Source organism: Dermacentor variabilis, chromosome 1, assembly GCF_050947875.1.
Source record: "Dermacentor variabilis isolate Ectoservices chromosome 1, ASM5094787v1, whole genome shotgun sequence".
Lineage (NCBI taxonomy): Eukaryota > Metazoa > Arthropoda > Arachnida > Ixodida > Ixodidae > Dermacentor > Dermacentor variabilis.
The window spans coordinates 3295761-3316177 of record NC_134568.1 but is presented as its reverse complement, the minus strand read 5'-3'; the positions used below and the strand labels follow the sequence as shown (position 1 = coordinate 3316177).

General features: G+C 43.9%; 1 protein-coding gene across 1 annotated transcript in view; it reads right to left on the bottom strand.

Annotated features, from left to right (window-relative positions):
• Positions 1 to 19029: 19029 nt before the first annotated feature.
• LOC142569781 (uncharacterized) overlaps positions 19030 to 20417 on the bottom strand; it is a 38948-nt gene continuing 37560 nt past the window's right edge. Inside the window, exon 5 of the mRNA XM_075678628.1 lies at positions 19030 to 19308. Coding sequence (XP_075534743.1) covers positions 19158 to 19308 — 151 coding nt within the window. The 3' untranslated portion in view covers positions 19030 to 19157. The remainder of the gene's footprint in view (positions 19309 to 20417) is intronic.

The following is a 20417-nucleotide window of genomic DNA, read 5'->3' as shown; positions in this document are numbered from 1 at the left end:
TTAAGGATAATGGTAAGCTTCCAGTCAGCACCTGGTAATGTCTGCCGTGTGCGCTCCAACCCATTTTGATTCTTCGCCGCGGGAAGTGTACAAACCATGTCGGACTGATCATCATAAAGATAGCAGGCGCTTTTGCTGTAGCCTAAAGGAGCCGTTGTACTGCGACGCAGAGCTCAAACCACCACTCATGTTTAAAATAATAATGACGTGCACAATACGCTCGCTTCGATCATTAAATCATTAAAACTCATAAGTTATTTACTCCTAAAAAGCTAAGAAAACATACCCCTCACCTTAGCGTGAAGAACGCCAATCAACAGGCATTGATTACCGCACGCATAATGCAATAAACTATTTTTTCGTTCTTGACGACATTTACTTGGAACAAGCGACATACATAAAGGGAAACAGGCCGAATCATAACGATGCCCCCAAGAATATAAACTTTTTTTTAAGTATGGAGAAATATTGCTTTAGCGCCTTGAGATCCCGCTCGTCCCGCGTCCTTGTTTTTCTTTATGTTTTCAAATTTATGTTTAACACAAGCAGGACTAACTAATTAAACAGTCAAACTCCTCTTCAACGAACTCCCCTACAGTGAAATGACCTCTATAACGAAGGATCGATTATGTCCCGGCCGAATACGCTTTCCCGTGTATTGTGAAAAGACTTGAACACGTTACATAAAGAAAGTAAACAGTTACAATTACAATTTCTTACGAAAATATAATTTATTCCAATTACCAATTACTTTACACAAGAGTTATTCGATTCTTCTCGAACTCGATTCCTTTAACGTTACTTTCGCCCGACTTTTATTAACACTGCGCGAATACAGTAAATAGAACTGACCTTCTGCACAGTACTCCTTTATTCTATATTCTACACGCTCGCCACCCGCCGTGGTTGCTCAGTGGCTAGGGTGTTGGGCTGCTGAGCAGGAAGTCGCTGAATCGTACCCCGGCCACAGCGGCCGCATTTCGAGGGGGGCGAAATGCGAAAACACCCGTGTACTTAGATTTAGGTGCACGTTGAAGAAACCCAGGTGATGGAAATTTCCGATGTCCTCCACTAAGGCGTGCTTGATAATCAGAAAGTGATTTTGGCACATACAACGCTATAATTTATTTACTGGAGCATTTAACACGTTAAATCGTTCCTAATAATTTCTTTTGAAAAAATTATTCGCTAACTTTCCATCGTTTATAAGAGAAGACACCTGCAACGACACTGAAAACTCGCTCGAAGTGGTCGTGGGAGAGAAAGGCTGTGTTTTAGCGTGCAAACAGCTTGCTAACATGATTGTGGTCATAAATGAGGCGCTGCTCGACTCAGGGTTCTCTATGAAGCGCAGCTCTTCATTGTTCCTGTGACTATAGGCAAGGCTCTCTCGATAACGCAGTCATCCATGGGCGATCCTCTGGCAACTTCTGAAGTGGTGATTCGCTATCGAACTATAGAAGCGCTGTTGGAATTTGTCCGCCAACATATGGTTGACCTACTACCGGCATCCTTCACTCGTTATCAATTTTGGCAGACGAATTGTAGCAGACAACAGGGGAAATCTTTGACGTTGCGCACGCACGCGCAAGCACACCTACACATCTTTAGCCTTAAATGTATTGTTCTTCTGTTACATGGGAAAAATATGTGTATTTCAGTCACGTGTATATCAATAGAAATTTGTTTGTTTAATGGACAAGAACGTCTGTGTCAGAGAAGTGGTAGCTTGCATTAAGCGAAGAAGAATTGAGCATCCGCTATTAGCGCAAACCAAGTCCGCTTAGCACGCTTTTAGGAAACCGAGAGAGAGAGAGAGAGAGAATCCTATTACAAGAAAGCATTTCAGAGGTTGGATTTCCAAAACTAGGTGTGCAAATCTGCCAGCCTGCCGCCTTCTGGTGACTGATACATTCGTGAACATGGTTGTTCTTTTGGAACAATAGTAACACTGCATCGTGTGCAACAGAGCATTTGTATCGTTTGGTTAGCGTGAGTTCGGAGAGGTGACAAAATATGAGCCTTTACGCCCGACGACGACTATTGACGCCATGGTGCCGCACGTGACCGACGAAGAGAATCTTGACGTCGCCGCCTATCTCCAGCCTGCAGATCAAGAACCCGCAGCGTACCGACAGCCGACACTACAACCACCGACGACAATACGTTGAGTAACAGCCCGGCGTCCGTGTTTGGGTTTGGACCTTGATACGCCGACGAGGACTCAATGAGAGACTATTGCGACGCTATTTCGGACACTGCAAGATCATCCGACGTATTGCCGAACTAGAGTGTGAAGTCCTACCAGAGGGTATTTCGCATTCACAGCGGCGCCGCGCACGATCTGAAGTGGTCCACGTGGTGCGTCTTAAGCCCTTTACGCACGCTGACCAACTTCCTTATTTTGTTGTTTTATGGCTACGGGTGTTTTTGTTTATTACTTTTGTTTCTTAGCAGCATCAGGTCGATGCTTTTTAAGAGGGGGGTATTGGCACGTGTACTTCTTTATCGTTTCCGTGTGACCGCTTGTCACCGCCTAACAAATGTTATCGCCCAGCGCAGGACGCGCCTGCATGTATCGGAAGTTTCTGGAATGTCATCGATGGTTCTATCTGCTGTCTGTCACCGAACCTTGTGTAACCTGATTGCATTTATGCACGACGCGAATAGTGTGAAACTATGTGGAAGACACGCGGATCCCATCGATTGCTCGGAAACATTCGACGACTGATGTTTAAAAGCCGATGCGCTTGACCCGCTAATGAAATTTTCGACGATCCCCGACTGTGTTCGCTGCTTTCGTTGAGCTTCGAGTGTAGCCTGTTTTTGTGGGCACAGGTTCGCCCAATAAAGTTAGTTTCGCCATTGACAGTTTTGTTGTGTCCTCGACCCTCACTACCACGTGACAATATATAGCAAAAAAGAAAAAAAAGTAGGGAGTCAAGCACTTCGCGGGACGCCAGACTTTACCGCAAGGCAGCCAGAGTGTTGTTTTTCCACCTGAACCTATTGGTTGCGATTGTTTAGATAGGCTGAAATCCAGAAAAAAAAATTAATTCTGGTGTATGCCAATCAACCGAAGTTTTACAATTAGTTTTGTCGCGGTTAACGGTATGGAATGTTTTTCTGTAATGTAGAAATATTACATCAATTTGACTGTTGGTATCTACACAAGCTGCGTAGGTGTGAACTTTAGTAACCAACGGTGTTGTAGGAGAAAATCCTTTTCGAAATACATGTTGATAATCTGTTAAAAGTGAGTGTTCTTCTAAGAATTCATTTAATTTCCGAGCTACTACGTGTTCGATAATTTTACTACACGAAGATGTTAAGGAGATCTGGCGATAATTTTGTAGTAATTGACGGTGGCCTTTCTTGAATATCGGCACCACTCGGGCCGACTTACAGTCATCTTGCGACTTCTTCTTTTTTTTTTTTTTTGTCCAGCGCCACCTGTTCATTTATTCTTGTTGCATCTTTATTTATTATATCTTAAAAACAGGAACCTGCTCCTATTAATGATTCCAGTGACTCCTAGATATCACGTATTTAAATATGCATTTGTGAAATGGCCCACAATACTTACACTGCGTTATATATACAAAGCTCATACTGCGTATTCTCGAAGTTCCAGAAGTAGCCATTATTAATGCATCATGTTTAACTATACAATGGAAGGACTATTTTTATGGCGGAGTATTTTGCCGCCTAAATGTTACTCTGGTGACAGCGATTATACAACGACTGGCGGTTTGCCAACCTTGATGCCTGAAATGTGTAACAATTACGTTCGAACAGAAAAACTGATGCTTCACTGAAACTAAAAAAAAATGGGGTGAGCAGCCATAAACGATGGTGTGTAATTATCAATAATATTAATAAATAATCCTATAACTATTCTTTAAAAATAGGCCAGACTTTGCATAGTCATACGTGTATTCTCAGATTGCATCCTCATCTGTGCCTGCAGGTGTTCCTTGTATTCTTATTTCTTATTATTTTGATTTTATTTTATTTTGTTACTCCACTCCGATCTATAAAGCTTTGCCCGCTTTTTGAGCGTAAATAAATAAAAAAAAATTATCTTGGCTGCGCAAGCATGCAACGCGCATCATCAGCTATTTTGGCAATTGGTTTTTATCCGACGAAGCGCTGCATCTCTCAATTGCTAGCCTGAAATAGAAAATCTTCTCGCTATGTGGACGCTGGGCATAATAACTAAAACATAAAAGTGCTCGTGTACGGCCAACCTAATGTAACCCTGAAAGATCTAAGCGCCAATCAGCATGAAATACTTGCGTCGACCACCGGCATCGTTCTGACTCGCTTCAAATATCGTAGACCTTAATTCACAAAAACATATATATACGTTAGCCTCGTGTATGACTCCGATGGCGTTGAACAACATAGCGATGACTGCGGTTTGTGCACTAGAGAGACACATAGAAGGTTTGTGCTTGGGCATCGTCTTTTTGCTCTGTAAAGCAGTACTACGCGAAAGGGAGCACATAGAAAGAATCCGACGGCCGTTCGTCAGGACACAAATACTGTAAAACAGGTGAGTGCGTCGTAGAGAACGAGATGAACAAGACTAAGAAAAGATCCTCATCTTCCTCATCAATCTCTTCTTTTGTAAAGCAAAAAGGAAAACTACACTGGCGAACCCTGCAGTAAGACCTCGCATGGTCATGCCGCATGCTTGGACGATGCGTTAACAAGCACAAAAAGATTTATAACCAAGCATGTACCACTGCCTCGGAGGCTCGCGCAGACCGCAGCTGGTAGTTCGACAGCCCGACAATTCGCACTGTACGGTATGCTGTTGACAGCAACCAAACCTCTTTTTATACGTGGGCGGAGACCTCGTGCAACAAATGGGGTAATCGTGCAGCGTATCTACAGATAACCATTTTACTGCAAGAGCTCAACCTATTCCGCAGCAGAAGGGTACCCACGCTGTTAGGATCGTCTTGTTTCGTAACTACTCACTGCTGCTGTACCACAGCATGGAATGACAGTGACAATGCTGCAGTACGGTCACATTCATGAAACGAATTTTCTGAAATACCCAACTTTTCTCCGAGGCTGACTGTAGGCGGAAACACGCGCGCACACATCGCGCTAGGTGCAGCGTTCGCCTCAACGCCAGTTGAAACTGCGCCCACGCCGACTTAAACCACTTCAGTACGTCTCGAAGAAGCGTTTCGCACTTATAAGACGCCACGTCATGCTAAATGGACTGCGCGAGCGCGAAAACAACAACCAAAAGCCACCTGGCATACAGCTTGGAGCGCTCAACCATGCCAGCATGCTGACTGCCTACAGATGGCGCCACCTCGTACGCAATATGGCGGTGCCTACCATAAAGGAAAGGTCCAAACTAATATACCATTCTAGCTATACACGCCAGTTTTCACGTAGTGGTACCAGTATATAGCCAAATATTATTAAGCATTGTGCACCAATATTTGCACTGAGAGCCACGTAAATTGTAATTTTGTCACGAGAAATGCGAATAAAACACAATGGGACTTACAGCGGCAGTCTTTTAGGGAATCAGCCTTACTCCCCTTCCCTTTCTAAAAGGTCTTATCTGTAGCTAAGGTGAGTACGCGTCGCGTTATCCACAGTGCTACGTTTGTCATTAAATGTCTGGAATCAGTTCAGCATACGGCAGCACTCGTTCCATTTTCATTTATTATATTCGTACACACTGTGCATGCCATCTGTGTAAGCAGCCTTTTTCAAGAAATATTCTGTCACAGTATAGAAGAAGTAAACTGCTTATGAAACGTTCTACACACCACCGCTATAAAAATTATAATTGTTTTTGTAGAACAAATCAGTTGTGTAATTTATCTGTTGCATCGGGATCGGATACCTCACCCGTTTCTGTTGTTTCAATCAGTTGCATATGTGTCTTTCAATCTGCAGTTGATAACTTTATTTTGTCATTTGTAATGGGGTCTCTTTGGAATTGCTTTATACTGCCTTCGATTTATGTTGCTACTTTCCTCTGCAGGAAGGCTTAACTCTAATCAAAGATTTGCATGGTTCGCTGTTGTTTTTTGTTGTATTTCTTATTTTATTTTTATTTCAGTAATACTGCCAGCCTACGTTCGAAGGCCCTTGGCAGGAGTGAGTGTTACATGAAGCACAGAAAGGTACCAGGCAATAATACAAGGCAATAATAACAAAAAGGATTGGGTGATGCCAACAAGCACAATACTTAAAGACAAAGTCACGCTCAAGGAAACACCAACTAAGGATACTGTGCACTTTATACAGGACCAAGCCTTGCACACGAGTGATACGACCAATGTTCACATGAAGTTGATAACATCGCTATCAACCAGTCGCTGTCATTTCGCTAGCATACAACACTAAAACGAACATTGTACGTACATTGTTTGCTGAGGAGAGATTAAGGTGGAGCGTACCTCGGCCATTCACTTCTATATATTATACTGCAGAAAAAATAAATATAATGAATAAATAATTAAAACTACGGAAACATAAATACTTAAAAACATAAGTAAGACACTGAAGATAATCAAAGGATGATAACGATGACGCATTTGAATGTTGACTCTCAATCTAAGATCTGTCCGCGCCGCTACCCAAACGCTTGATATATTTGTTTTGGTGAAAGACTTTTCTACGTAGTAAGATACACCGTAGGTCCAAGCAGACAGCTCATTTCAAGTCTGCAGTACAGATCACAGTTTCTCTGATGGTGTGTCTGCTAACAAGACCTTTAAAATATGACCGTCTTTCGATGCGGACTACTCGCTGACTACGGCCTAAGTAACTTGCCTGTTTTAAAGGAGCGCTTGTCCGATATGTGTAATGTTGTGGTTACCGCGCTTTCTACGGCGCCTTCATAGGCACGCAAGAAGGAAGTGGTAAACTTTTCCAATTTCATTTCCGCAGCAGCACTCAGAATTGGAGCGGCATATCCTGTCGAATCCTGTGTGTTGAAATCGACGTGTTACGGGAGTTCTGCTGCTGCATTCAATTTTTCACAGGGACTGACTTCGTACAGCAATGGGTGCATCGCCGTATATGACCATCGAACCACATCTCCACAGAAGAGCGGAAGACAATACTGAGGCTAACAGACTTAGGTGTGTCGTGCAATCGCGCAACGATTTTTATCATTCCGAACGGGTCACCGCAAACTCCAGCGCGGATGTGCAAGACCCGACTTAACGCATCATTGTACCCTGTATATTGCCAAGCAGGCGTTCACATCGACCATTATATTTTACAATGTCTCCAACTTAGAGAACTTTTCTGATTGGAAAAACTGGACAAAAAAAAAAACACCGCACGCACAAACGCGAGTGACGCGTTCTTGCCACGGTGACACTGCATACATATTTAGAAGAAAGGTGCTTTGATTCCTCTTAAGTTCCTTCGTGATAAAAAGTTAGCGTGAATTGCGAGTTCTGTCGTTCAACAAAGAAGGCTTGATGCGCAGCCTGTTGCGCTTCATGTCATTCCTGCTTGTACGTTACTGGATGCTGTGCTAACATATGGGATGTGACGGGCTTCAATTACTACCACATTTGATAAGTTGTCCACGGGCGGAGTGATTGCCGGCAGCTCTGACCTACTCATTTCTAGGTAATCCGATATACCTGGCATGCACTGAAATAATGTATCGCCGGCCTACGCTGAAACATTTTTATCATGGCTAAAACAATTCCGTGACCTGTTTCCCTTTATGACACGCTGCCTGGGCATTCATGGTGATTTCAAGCACTGACCTTCTGTCTGGCCAATTTATCCACTGTCTTATTTCGGTTCCGTTGTATATCAAGTTTACTGCTTCAAAAATCGCACAAAATACGAATGTTGTTCTAGATCGATGCGCTAGATTGCGATGCATTTATTTTCTACTAAGCTTTTGGGAAAAAAGCAGGCGAAGATCCTTCAACGCAGAAGCCGTTCGTTTAGCACACACACACACACACATACACACACACACACACACACACACACACACACACACACACACACACACACATATATATATATATATATATATATATATATATATATAATAACTTGTAAACAAATTGGAAAGCACAAGGTGTATCGTTTACAAGAGGCACTGTGCCAGATTTTCTGTGCACGCCTTCAATAATATTAAAAAGCGTTTAGTGGCGGCCATGTCCAAGATGGCTCGCATGGTGATTATTGTATATCCACCGATACTGTTGCTCTGCATGCTGAAAAGCTATCCTGAAGTACATTTGACATTTTTTAAGCTTTTTGTTGATGGGATCTATTTTAGCTTATTCATTCTTCGGCACATGTTGGCCGTACGCGTTAATAATAATCTCAGCCCTGAATTAAAAAATTCTTTTACCTTAGAATTGTTCCTAAGACAAAATTTTAGTCAATCCAAATGTGGCGCAGATTAATAGCCAACGCGGCCGGTACATGACAAAGTGCAATTGCGAAACGACAGCTTCGTAAATTGAGCCCGTCCTCTATTGTACGTGTACCACCTGCACTTCCTACCGCACAGCGATAAAATTTGTGATTTTTCTGGAGCAAAATCATTGCACAATTTGCAAATCCTTCGACGAAACGCACCACGCGCCTTGTTTCGAGGTGAGTGAGTGAGTGAGTGAGTGAGTGAGTGAGTGAGTGAGTGAGTGAGTGAGTGAGTGAGTGAGTGAGTGAGTGAGTGAGCGAGTGAGTCAGTGAGTGAGTGCGCGCCAGCGTCGGCGTGACGTGGCATGAGGCATCACGTGGACACAGCGGCCGCGTCGGCTGCTTCGGAAGCGCCGAAGCTAGCTGAAAACGAAAGTTCAATGTGCCACCTGCTCTGCGGTTCTGATTAAGTGGTGAGGGTTTTCCACCTGGGGTGTGTGCTTGACAACGTTTGAAAGCATTATAATAGGTAGCGGCTGCCTTCGGAAGCGTGCAGCATGGTAGGCTACTGTTCGGTGCCGCAGCGCCGGATGTACGCAACAGAGCCCGGTGTCAGCCTTATTCACACGCAGCCGCAGGACAAGAAACAGCGTGAAGCTTGGCTCGTGAAACTTAGAACCGGCAAACAGCCATCGGCTACAACTCGGGTATGCAGCAAGCATAGAAGCGAGGAAGATTTCTGCTACGGCGTCGGGACTGCGATGTTCGGTGAGTAGAAGAAAACGCGCACTGAGACGCTCGCCCGCGTCGGCTTCCCGGCTAATGTCATGACCCTTTATTTGGTCTACGAACTTGTTTAGGCTAGATTCTGGCAAGTTCACTGGAATGGAAAGGGAGCGCTAAGGAGCACATTAGAAAAAGGCATGGCACATGGTCATGTTTGTGTTAGGAATTAATGTACTGGATTACGAAAAAAAGAAAGAGCAGCGGGAAATCTCACGCTGAGAAGACCGATGAACATACAGTGCGACGCAACTTGAGAAATAATATTGAAACGTCCAAGAATTTACAAGAAAAAAAAGTTTGAATCGTCGCGACGGCACATCACAGTCGCTGTGGGCGTCGAAGTGTCTATAACGAAATTATTTTTGAGCAGCTCTGATAGCATCCACGCAACAATGGTTGCCTATGTACTGTTAAACGCTCATATTGTGCGGCCTAAAGCTCACGGCACGGTACGATAACGCGCCCGCAGCGAAAGCAAAACATTGTGCGCGGACGTGCATGCAGACGCGCAGTCGATCGCTGCGAACCCGTGCAATCACTGTGTTGAGGCTTCATTCTGATATGCCCCATTCGGTTATACAGACAGCCCATTAGAGGAACATATTTCACATAATTTATTCTCGCCGTTTGCCCACCTTTCACACAAGAAGCCAGTTCGGGAGACTCCATCGCGGCGACCGCGCGCAGTGGTTCTCACTGTATATATTCGGTAAAGATATAGCGTCTGTAAACGGTTCTATGCTATAAGTTTGCCCAATATTAATGTTTTGACAGTAAAAAACTTCCCTCGTTTAGAGAGTGCCTACATAAATGTCCAGGAGGGCTGCCGCGTGGTGTTTTCATCGAGCGCCTTAAGCGAAACCTATGAGGAGCGCGCCGCGTGATCCCTCATATTACGCAAGGGAGGCGCTTCCCACAGATGGCGACTCCGTAACTCCTCGCCCCCAATAGCCCGTCTCACGTGAAAATGACGGCGCGCACAGTTTCTTATTCCGGAACCAGCAAACCTCCGCCCGGGCCGTCCCACACCGCATTCGCAGCTACCGCCGCCAGACCTATTGCGGTAAGCATCTTCACCTTTCTTGCAGCGCGTGGTGCGTAGTGCCATTGCTAATGTACTGCACGCTTTTATACTGCGTTCTATACTTAGCAGTGAATGCTGTGGATGCTAGGGAGACTTCTTGCAGTGGCTTCGTTCGCACTTGGATATAGTTCAATGTTTGTTGAGCGCAATTGTGCGCAACTGTTGTTTATATAGGTTCAGTATTGAACAGAACAAGTTCCAATCCTTACAAACAAATACACTATGTCATACGGCTACAAATGCGTTCTTTGAGATCATTTTCATTTTCGTTGTTCGTTTCGGGGTTCCTTTTTTTTGTTTGCAAGCCGTCGCGAGGAGCTCCAAGTGTATGCTCGAGCGAGCGAACGCTGTTGGCGCCTAGCAAAGCATAGACGTAATGCGCGGAGTGATAACTTTGTTTGACCGAACTTCTTGACCGAAACTGCTATGTATGGAACTGAGTACAGTGAGCGGTAATCCAAACGCGCCGCCATTCTCCGCTGCAGGCGGCATGATGTGGGCACCACGTTTAACTTCTGCGGCACCCAGCGTCGCCCGCCAGCTCGATTTCGTTTCGGTTTCCCGTCGCCCTCTTAAAACACCGCGCAATAGGTAAACAACAAAACGCGTCTCGTGCTGCAAGATCACCACCAGTTGGATGTGCGGTGCTTCTCATTACGTAGATGTCAGCAATAGTTGAGTCAATTTTTTTATTAACTTCGGATTGTACGTTTTCCCGGTTAGTGCGTTTCTTCTCACGATATTATTTAAAATGTATAAATGAGGTTCTGCTGTATTTGTTTCAGACACAAGATTACGTGCAGTTCACGTTATGTTGAGTACAATAGTACTTGTGACTGGGAAATTATGTTTGAGGCTCCGTGTAAAAAGTCTATGACATCTTTTTCCCTGGAGGACCCCCAACTTTGTGTTAAAAATAAAGTGCTTTGATCTGAAAAAAATTTTCCGCTTGGAGAGATAAAAAAAAACTGTGTCGGCTGGCGGGACATCATTCCTGTGTATTGCAAACGGCAACGAACAGCAGGGAAGAACACTGCTTGTTCTAATTTCTAAACCTATTCTCTCCGTAGCACCACATTCTTTCCCTAGCACAAACAGAAATAGAAATAGGCTTACCGCTATGGCAGTGATATAGTACTTACTGAAAGGTGGTAAAGATTACATGGGCCGTCTTCTCGTGTGCCCCTTATGTAATTGGACATAACTCGTCGCAGCTGCCAGGGCTTCCCTTGAGGCCCTGCAGTGAAACCTGTTGCACGCAACACTGCTCAACGCCCTCGAAGGCTGTGCAAACAAGGACACATGACACTCATTTCAAGCAGAGTTGAAATATGTAGCATTATGTTGAATACGTTTTGCAGAGCTTTGAAAATAACTACTACGCAGTCGGCATTTTTACAGACTTTAGTAAAGCTTTTGACAGCCTCTATCACGAGATCCTTATTCGGAAGCTTTGTTTGTATGGAATTCGTGGGAAACCGCTAGAATTACTGAAATCATATCTGAAACATCGACCTCCAGTGCGTTTCCATTAATAAACAGAACTCGTCCCTCTTAAGTATTGTATGTGGCGTGCCTCAAGGAAGTATTCTTGGGCCACTTTTGTTTAACGTTTTTATAAATGATATCGTAACCATGAACAGTGAGGTTCAGTTCATTATGTACGCGGATGATTGCACATTGTGTGTCTCAGGTCCTGATGCGAATGAACTTGTGCAAAAATGTAATAAAATTATGGCAAGTTTGTCCGATTGGACACAGACAAATAAGCTTAAAGTAAATTAAAAAAACCGAAAGTTCTAATATTGCGCGCAACAAATAAACCACATAACATTAATCATGCTATTTATTTTCAGAGCCAACGCATTGAACTGGTTGAAGAATTTAAATTCTTGGAGTATACTTTTCTTCTAATTTACGTTGGGATGCCCATATCAAACATCTCTGCGGCACTCTCTGCGGTTACCGGTGCTATGGCACGTTGCCGCACATTTCTACCTACGAGAGCAAAACTTCAAATACACTACGGTCTCTTGTCGTATATAAATTACTCTTACCTTGTCTGGGCTACAACATCTAAATCTAACTTGCAAAAGCTGGTAATACTTCAAAAGAAAATCGCTCGGTATATAGAGAACGTTAATCGGCTTTCACCAACAGATAATATACTTCTCAAATACAGACAAAACCGCGTAGGTAACTTATACGAACACAGATTGCTAGAAACGATTTACTTCTCATCCGAATATGTTAAGAATTATTTTACATCCCTTGCTCAGCTAGAACTCTGCACACATAAGAAACATAGGACACGAAACCCTGAGGTGTGGAAGGTACCATGGTTTGGAAACAATTACAGCCTACAGTCCTTAACACATAATATACCGACTGTACTAAACAAATATAAGCACACAGCTACGGAAAATAAATATGGTTTGCGTGACTACTTTCTTTCTTTATAGTGACACTTTAGTATATTGCATTCAAGTGAAAAATGTCATTTTTATGCATACGTACGATGTGTAATGTTTGTTGTGTATAAAGACTTCAGTGTATATATCTTGTGAGTGCTACTGCCATGTAAGGGACCCTGGGCCTCCGTCAAGCTGCTCCGACAGCTTGTTGCCCAGGTGTCCCTCCAGTTCCTTTTGTTTCTGGTAAATAAAATTGGTTGATTGATTCATTGATTGATCTTGCAATAAACTTTGTTCCAATTAAGGTTTAGGCAGGTTTTAGAACTTTTGTAAATATGTATTTTGATTATTTATTGTTTATGTACCATTGTATAGGGGAGTATAGATGATAAATTACGAAGTGGCAGTTCAAGAAACCTTCCCTAAACAAAAGCTTCACGAGCGAGGTTGCCATCTATGAGATTGTCTTTCATACACTGCTCCTTAAGCATCAAACGTACGTGTTAAGAAAAAGTGACATTGTAAAGCTTTATAACTCCGCTGCCTGTATTTATTTTGATATACTTAAAATAATTTGAATAGTAAACTGAAACCAGGTCCTCTTGGAAACAGGAGGTTAATCTGCGACACCCCGTGCTCTGTCGCTTTGAAGGTTGAGCTCGAACCAGATCTTATTGGCCGGTGCATGCCAGCAGTTGTTGCTTGCAGTTCATTGGAAGTTAAAAAAAAATTATGGGGTTTAAGGTGCCAAAACAACTTTCTTATTATGAGGCACTTCGTACTGGAGGCACTCCGGATATTTCGACCACCTGGGTTCCTTAACGTGCACCTAAATCTAAGGACACGATTGTTTCCGCCCCGATCGAAATGCGGCCGCCGTGGCCGGAATTCAATTCCGCGACCTCGTGCTCAGCAGCCCTACACCATAGCCACTGAGCAACCACGGCGTTTAGTTGACTGGAATTGAAAGAACGTGACAGAATTCAGAAGTGGTCAAATCTGCAGATCGAGTGCCATAGTTCAATGCAATGTTTTGGTTGCTTGTTTTGAAAAGCATTGAGGCAGCATTGACCTTCTGTTTGTCCATTCTTGGTATATATTCATCATTTGTGCACATAGACATATGACATTTTTTACACATTTAACCTAAATTTAAACCTTTCACTTCATATGTACACGGAGTGCCTTATTTACGCAGTTGTACATTATTTACAGTGTACATTGTAGATTATTAGCAGCAGAAGGTTGCATCTGTAATTTTCCAGGATGGTCTATAATTTCCTAATTGACACTCTTTCTCTAATTATAGTTATATACTTTTTGTGTTTGCACGACTCTAACGTGCACCATATTTCAATAAAAGGCGTGTTCAAATTTGCATGCACGTTATGATCTTAACTAATTCTCCACCGAATCAAAAATCAAACCGATTTCTTAGTTAAAAAAAAAAACGCTCGATGCAAGCTAGCTAGCCACACTTCCATCGAACAAGTTGTCTGCAGAAAGCGACGCTCGAAGACATTGCGAGGTGGGTTCTGCGTGTGTGGAATGCCCTCCTACAGACGGTGGTTGCACGAGCCTTCAAGAAGTGTGGCAGTTATAATGCATTAAATGGAACTGAAGATGATTGTCTATGGTCGGTATACAGCGAAACGGACATTTTGTCGGACTCCAATAGCGACTAGACGCTAAGCTCACTTGTGTGCGTCTCCGTGTGCTTTTGTATACATATATATATATATATATATATATATATATATATATATATATATATATATATACATGGGTGGAAATACAACTGCACCACGTTACAGTGGGTGCCGCGGTAAAATCACGCAAATATGGCATGTAATTAGGCGAAATATAAAAGAGTAACTTTCTTCAAGAAACGGCAAACATTCCTTTGGTTCTGTCCAGCTATGTGGCAGTTGCGTATTTTTACATATTGCCGCTAGTTAGATGTGGCACATGGAGTAGGTGTATGCTTTCATGTATTTGAACATTTTTGTTGTGCCAGGAAATGAATATTACTACTACTTATTTATAAATTATCCTTAATACTATGGCAAGCCCACACTTTCCCAATAATTATTGCGCGTGTTGCTTATTTGTTGGAGTGCTTTCTCAACAAGTGTGCGCACCTAGTACCAGTTTTGTAGATATTGTAATAAATTCTTTGAGCACAACCCGTGTTTGTTGTTTCGTAAAGTCATGGGAAGTAGATAGTTCTGTGTTCACACAATAGTATGCAGCAGTTGCAATTTTGGCAGCCCGTCTCAGATCTTTAATACTAGCAGGTTATAGAGGATGCAACTTAAGAAAGCAGTAAGAGGGGGATTGTTGGTGTGAATCCATAGCTGAGTGTAAGTGTCCGGGCCGAACCGGACCAGTCAAGAGCGCATTATATACTCTAGATACTACCCAAACAAGTTACAAAAAATGGTGCTTCCGAGTTCTTCCAAATTTTTGTTCACAATGTCACTCAATCTATATCTTCTAGCTTGTTTGGCGCAAAACAACGGACACAAGAGAGACGACCGTGCCAAGGCGCTACTCTCAACTGACATCATTTCATTGCGTCACTTCTTTATAGAGAGCAGAATCTGGAAGAACATCCGCAGTGAGCACCATGTGCAGGAACCACCAACATCCGATCACCAGAGCGCACTCATGTGACACAATAAAAAAAAAACCACACATTCTGCATAGTCCAAGGTTAAAGAAGGCACACTAATGCACTGCGAACGCAATGACTGTATGAAAAAAGCGTCCAATAATTCTCTGGCTGTGGTATCATGGCTCTTTTTCTAAATCGTAGTATTACGAAACATAGCTTTGCAGTTGCATATTTTACAATGTTGAGCTAAATAGGAACCTGTGCCTGTCAGTATGGATCGCTCATGTTCCCTAAGGCGCTCGTTAACACAGCGGCCTGGCTGCCCTACATACACTTTGCCACACGACAACGGAATCTTATATACCACATCGACGCTGCAATCTACCACCTTCGCGTGGTTCTTCTTACAATCTGTTTTTTTTTTATTCTTTTTAAAATACGGCTGCACAACATTGACATTTTCTGAGAAGTAGAAGACACTACTGGGATTTGGTATCTAGTGGTGAGATTCTTTATATTGTAAGCCACTCTAAGGCTATAGGCACACTTTCAGGCCTCTTCTTTTGTGTAACACAGTTACTTTTGTGACGCTTCCCTTTCAGTTTCAGAAGCAATAGCTCAGAGACTGACGCCTGTTGTGCAGACGTATTTCAAAAACAAGTACAAAACCAGATTGTAAGAAGAATCACGCGAAGGTTGTAGATTGCAGCGTCGGTGTGGTATATGAGATCCCGTTGTCGTGTGGCAAAGTGTATGCAGGGCAGTCAGGCCGTGGTGTTAACGAGAGCCTTAGAGAACATGAGCGATCCATACCGACAGGCACAGGTTCCCATTTAGCTAAACATTGTAAAATATGCAACTGCAAAGTTATGTTTCGTGATACTACGATGTTGAAAACACGCCGTGATACCACTGCCCGAGAATTATTGGAACGTTTTTTCATACATTCATTGCGTTCGCAGTGCATTAGTGTGCCTTCTTTAACCTTGTACTGCGCAGAATGTGGTTTTTTGCATTCTGTCTCATGAGTGCGCTCTGGTGATCGGATCTTGGTGGTTCCTGCGCATGGTTCTCACTGCGCATGTTCTTCTATATTCTGCTCTCTATAAAGGAGTGACGCAATAAAATGATGTCAGTTGAGAGTAGTGCCTTGTCCTGGGGGGTCGTCTCTCTTGTGTCCGTTGTTTTGCGCTAAACAAATTATGAATTTGCACCAACTAGCGCGCCAACGAATTGTGCTGGAACTACTAGTACGCTGAAGTTTTATCTGTCATTTCCAAAAGGAGGCGACATTCAAAAGGCAGATACAGGGAACTATACACTTGACTGTCATCTTTGGCGTTGAGACAGAGTTGACTGTGCTCTTTTCAACGCCAGTCGTCCGTGAGGGCTGCGGCGCATCCGGCGCGCCGGTAGCGTCAGGGCAGCGTCCAAGCTCGTAGCGTCCGGCGCACTGCGTATGGCTGTTTCACCAAGACGAGACTCAATTGCAATGAGGTTCTGTCTGTGACAGGAAACTATTGCGTCCATATGGATCAGTGCACAGTATGGCGTGGTGCGGTGTGGTGTGCCGTTGCGAACATGCACAACACCCATTTTAAGTTTCATGGCTAGTATTATCTCCAATCAACCTGCTTTTCCGGTAGTCATTTCATGTTTGCATGTACTGTCGATTACGGGAGAGGCAGCATTTTTTTTTCTTCCAGCAACCCCTCACAATACTAGCTTCAGGTTTACAGGGCGTGCGCTAACGTGCAATGCGTCTAGTGCGCTCACCGCCACGGCTGCAGACGTCTGCGTAGACCGCGGTCGGACACGGAGCGGCGGGGAGAGAGTGGTGCCTCGCGCGAACTTGCCGTGGCCCTCTCGATTTCAGAACCTTTGACAGGTGGCAAACTACGCTGAACCCGAGAACGAAAATGCCTCTGCTTTTTACCGTCGGCGCGACTGCGGTCGACACGCGCAGTGCCAACGACGGGTACTCGCGTAGCGGTGACCGAGTCACGTGATGCGCGGTCCCTGGTTTCGTCTGTCGCGCAGATTGACCTTCATGAGCTGACGATAACACGTAAAACCCACCTTCCCGTAAAGTTAGGAAAAACCTTCGGTATTTTGGAGAACAAGGAAAGTAACGCTTTCTATACAATAAAAGATACCCGTAAAACAGACGTCCACAGAAAAAGATTCGAACAATATGTTTGGGCGAAAGAAAGGAATGAAAACTTTAAACCGACAATCAAGAGGTGATGAGATGTAATACGAATCTTCTGAAAGGAGTCCTGTTTAGGTGAGTTGTTTTTGCTAAAGGATACCCTGTGAAAAAGGCAGGGACGAGAAATATTTCTTCGAAGCTGTCCAAGTGTCTGTTTCTCCGCCACCTGAGCTTACAGTTGCAGGGAGCGTTCGCCGCCGAAATCTGCCGCGCGTCTCTTGCAGAAAGCGCTGTTTCGCGTTGCTGGCTCCCCAAGGCTTCGCTTAGACCTACTCGCAGAGTGCTTGGGATCTACATGACCTTAAGGTGAATTGTCCGAAGAGTGGCCTGCGTTGAGTGAACGAGCGGAGAGAAAAGCGCAGGTGGCGCAGCCGTTGTCAAGCCACTGTCGTCACGGTGTCGTCATTCACTCGACGCTACTGCGTGTTCTGATTCCCTTGTCGTTACGCCATCTTAGTCACGCCGTCGTCACGCTGTCATGCCGCCTATCAAAACATGTCGACGATAATTTCTGCCGCCATCATCAAACACCGTTATCCACATCACCAGTATAATTTGGAGGTATTGCTAGTGTGGTCCATTTGATTTCTGCGGCCCGCGTAAGACTGTTACATCTACAATCATCTTCGATGGTTTCTGCAACAATTTTTCTCTGTTTTCGTATTCGCAGATGCACTCGGTTGAATACCCATAATACCCGCGATACGTTTACGGGCATTTATATACGCAGTCACTCGGCGCCTTTCTTCCCTTTTGTACCGATGTGTGTTGACACAGGCGCCCTCTGTCCCTGGCCCTTTAGGAAACCTCCCAATATTGGCTTTCACCTTCCATTGAAGCAAGCGGGTGCGTGCTGGCGCAAGTTCTTGCTCACGAAATATTTACGAATCACAGAAATTTAGCAAGCTGCCGAACACGCTGCAAGGCGTCTAATAATGCGGAAAATAAAGAGTGCTCTGTAGCTGTACATACATACATGTCTCTCTCAACATTCTTTACCATATATTGCAAAATCGAAACACCTAAAGAGCTTAACGCTTCAACTGCGCCGCGGGTGGGCCCGGCATTGCGGGTCGCGCTCAAATGTCGCATTACGGAGTTCCGTACTCATCGGTGAAGCTTTTTCTTTTGTTCGGCCAATCATGCGTAATCAGTGTGTACGCGTCATATTAGATAGAGAGATTTCCCAGTTTTCGGGACATTGGGCGACAAACACTGAATTTTTTTTTTATCAACTTGAAGGGCTGATGGCAGAAACGGAATAAGAACAATTTGGAATAGCTTGGCCTTATAGTGCCCTAGATTCATAGAAGTGTATGGCTATTTGCTTAAATTAGGAATCATTGTCAACGGTTAGTGCACAATCCTTTTTATATTGAGTAATATTTTTATTGTAATATTTCTCCCACTTCAAACAAACACCCTTCCTTAAGAGCATTAATTTCAACACCCTTCTTCGCGGCTATGGGCATGTCATCATAAGGTTGCCAACTTGTTAACTAAAAGAAAGAAACAAACCAAATGCACCTTTGTAAACATTTTTACTTTACAGTGGTTGTGCCTGCCGGTGGCAGCACCACAATCACTCGCGGACGTTCCGGCTGTTCCCTCCGTTGACAGCGACCAGCGGAAAGGTGATGGAACGCACGCCTTGAGTCACCGACACTCTCGTGCGCATGCGCTGCACGATTCGAAACAGGACGAGTCCCCTGGTGCAGTCGTGTTCCCCTGTAAGTAGGGCTGGTTGACAGACGACGAGGACCCCGGCGGGAACGCCGTCGCTGGGGCATTTCCCTCGCGTTGCCAACTGCGAGCAGTGGTAGTGAAGTGTTTGTGAAATGGGTGTGAAGACATTACCGACGTGTTAATGTGACATCACGCGTACTGATAATGGCGAACTAAGAAAAGCAAGGAGTCTAGCTCATGCGCACCGAGTGTCTAGTTCCAGCCCCGCTAACGGCTGCAGAGTGGCCAATTCGCGTGTGTCTTCTTCTTGCGACAGTGCATCTATTTGAATTTATCAAACATTTAACATATAAAAACCAAGCGAAACATAATAACGTGTTACATAGACAGTTGGGCAAATTCGGCTGCTTAGAGTAGGCGCTATATCCATATTTGTGGCCATTATTTTCTCCATCGGACGGTGCAGACGACATCGCCTTTCGTTGAGGAATGTTAAAATGGCGACCAGTCTAGGCAATTCTCTGATGGAAGCAGAGATGCTGAACATCCGTCGCGATTACCGTGTTCTGTCGAAGTTGGAAAAAAAAGAAGTTTTATGGTTGTTACTTTACTTTTCGCACTTTAGTGAGTGAAAAATGCTTGAGACCGTCGCAAGAAAACATGTGATCACGAAATCGGGGCATACAAATGGCACTCTGGTAGTCTACTTCGTGTGAATGACCACATGCGGGAACAGTAAAATAAGGTCAATACACAAGCAATATGTATACCCAGCTAGCACTAGATTGTGCTTAATACGGATGGGAGCCAATTTTCAAGGTTTATACTATTGCATTGAATTGCGATGATGAGCTTGCATATTCTTAAAAGTGGCAGTACATGTGTAAATTGCCCATCCATGGCACTCCTTCCGAAGGAGATCATTTCTCTCCGAGTGATTTCATCCCATTCCTTCCCAGGCATGCTTGCTGGGAAGTTCAAGGTTGTACAAGCCTTACAAGCCTTCGCTAAGGAGTAGGTGTTCACAAATATTAGAAAATCTTGAATTTGATCGAATATTATATTTTGAATTCGAGAACTAAGAATTCGAAAATTTTCTATGTTCGATTGGATACAAATATTCGTGACAAATCGAATATATTGATAACTGTGCGGGAGAAAACGTGGTTATTAGCGTTTATTTTTATATAATGTACGAAGGTGTGTCTGATCTTGTGCTGACTTTTGAAA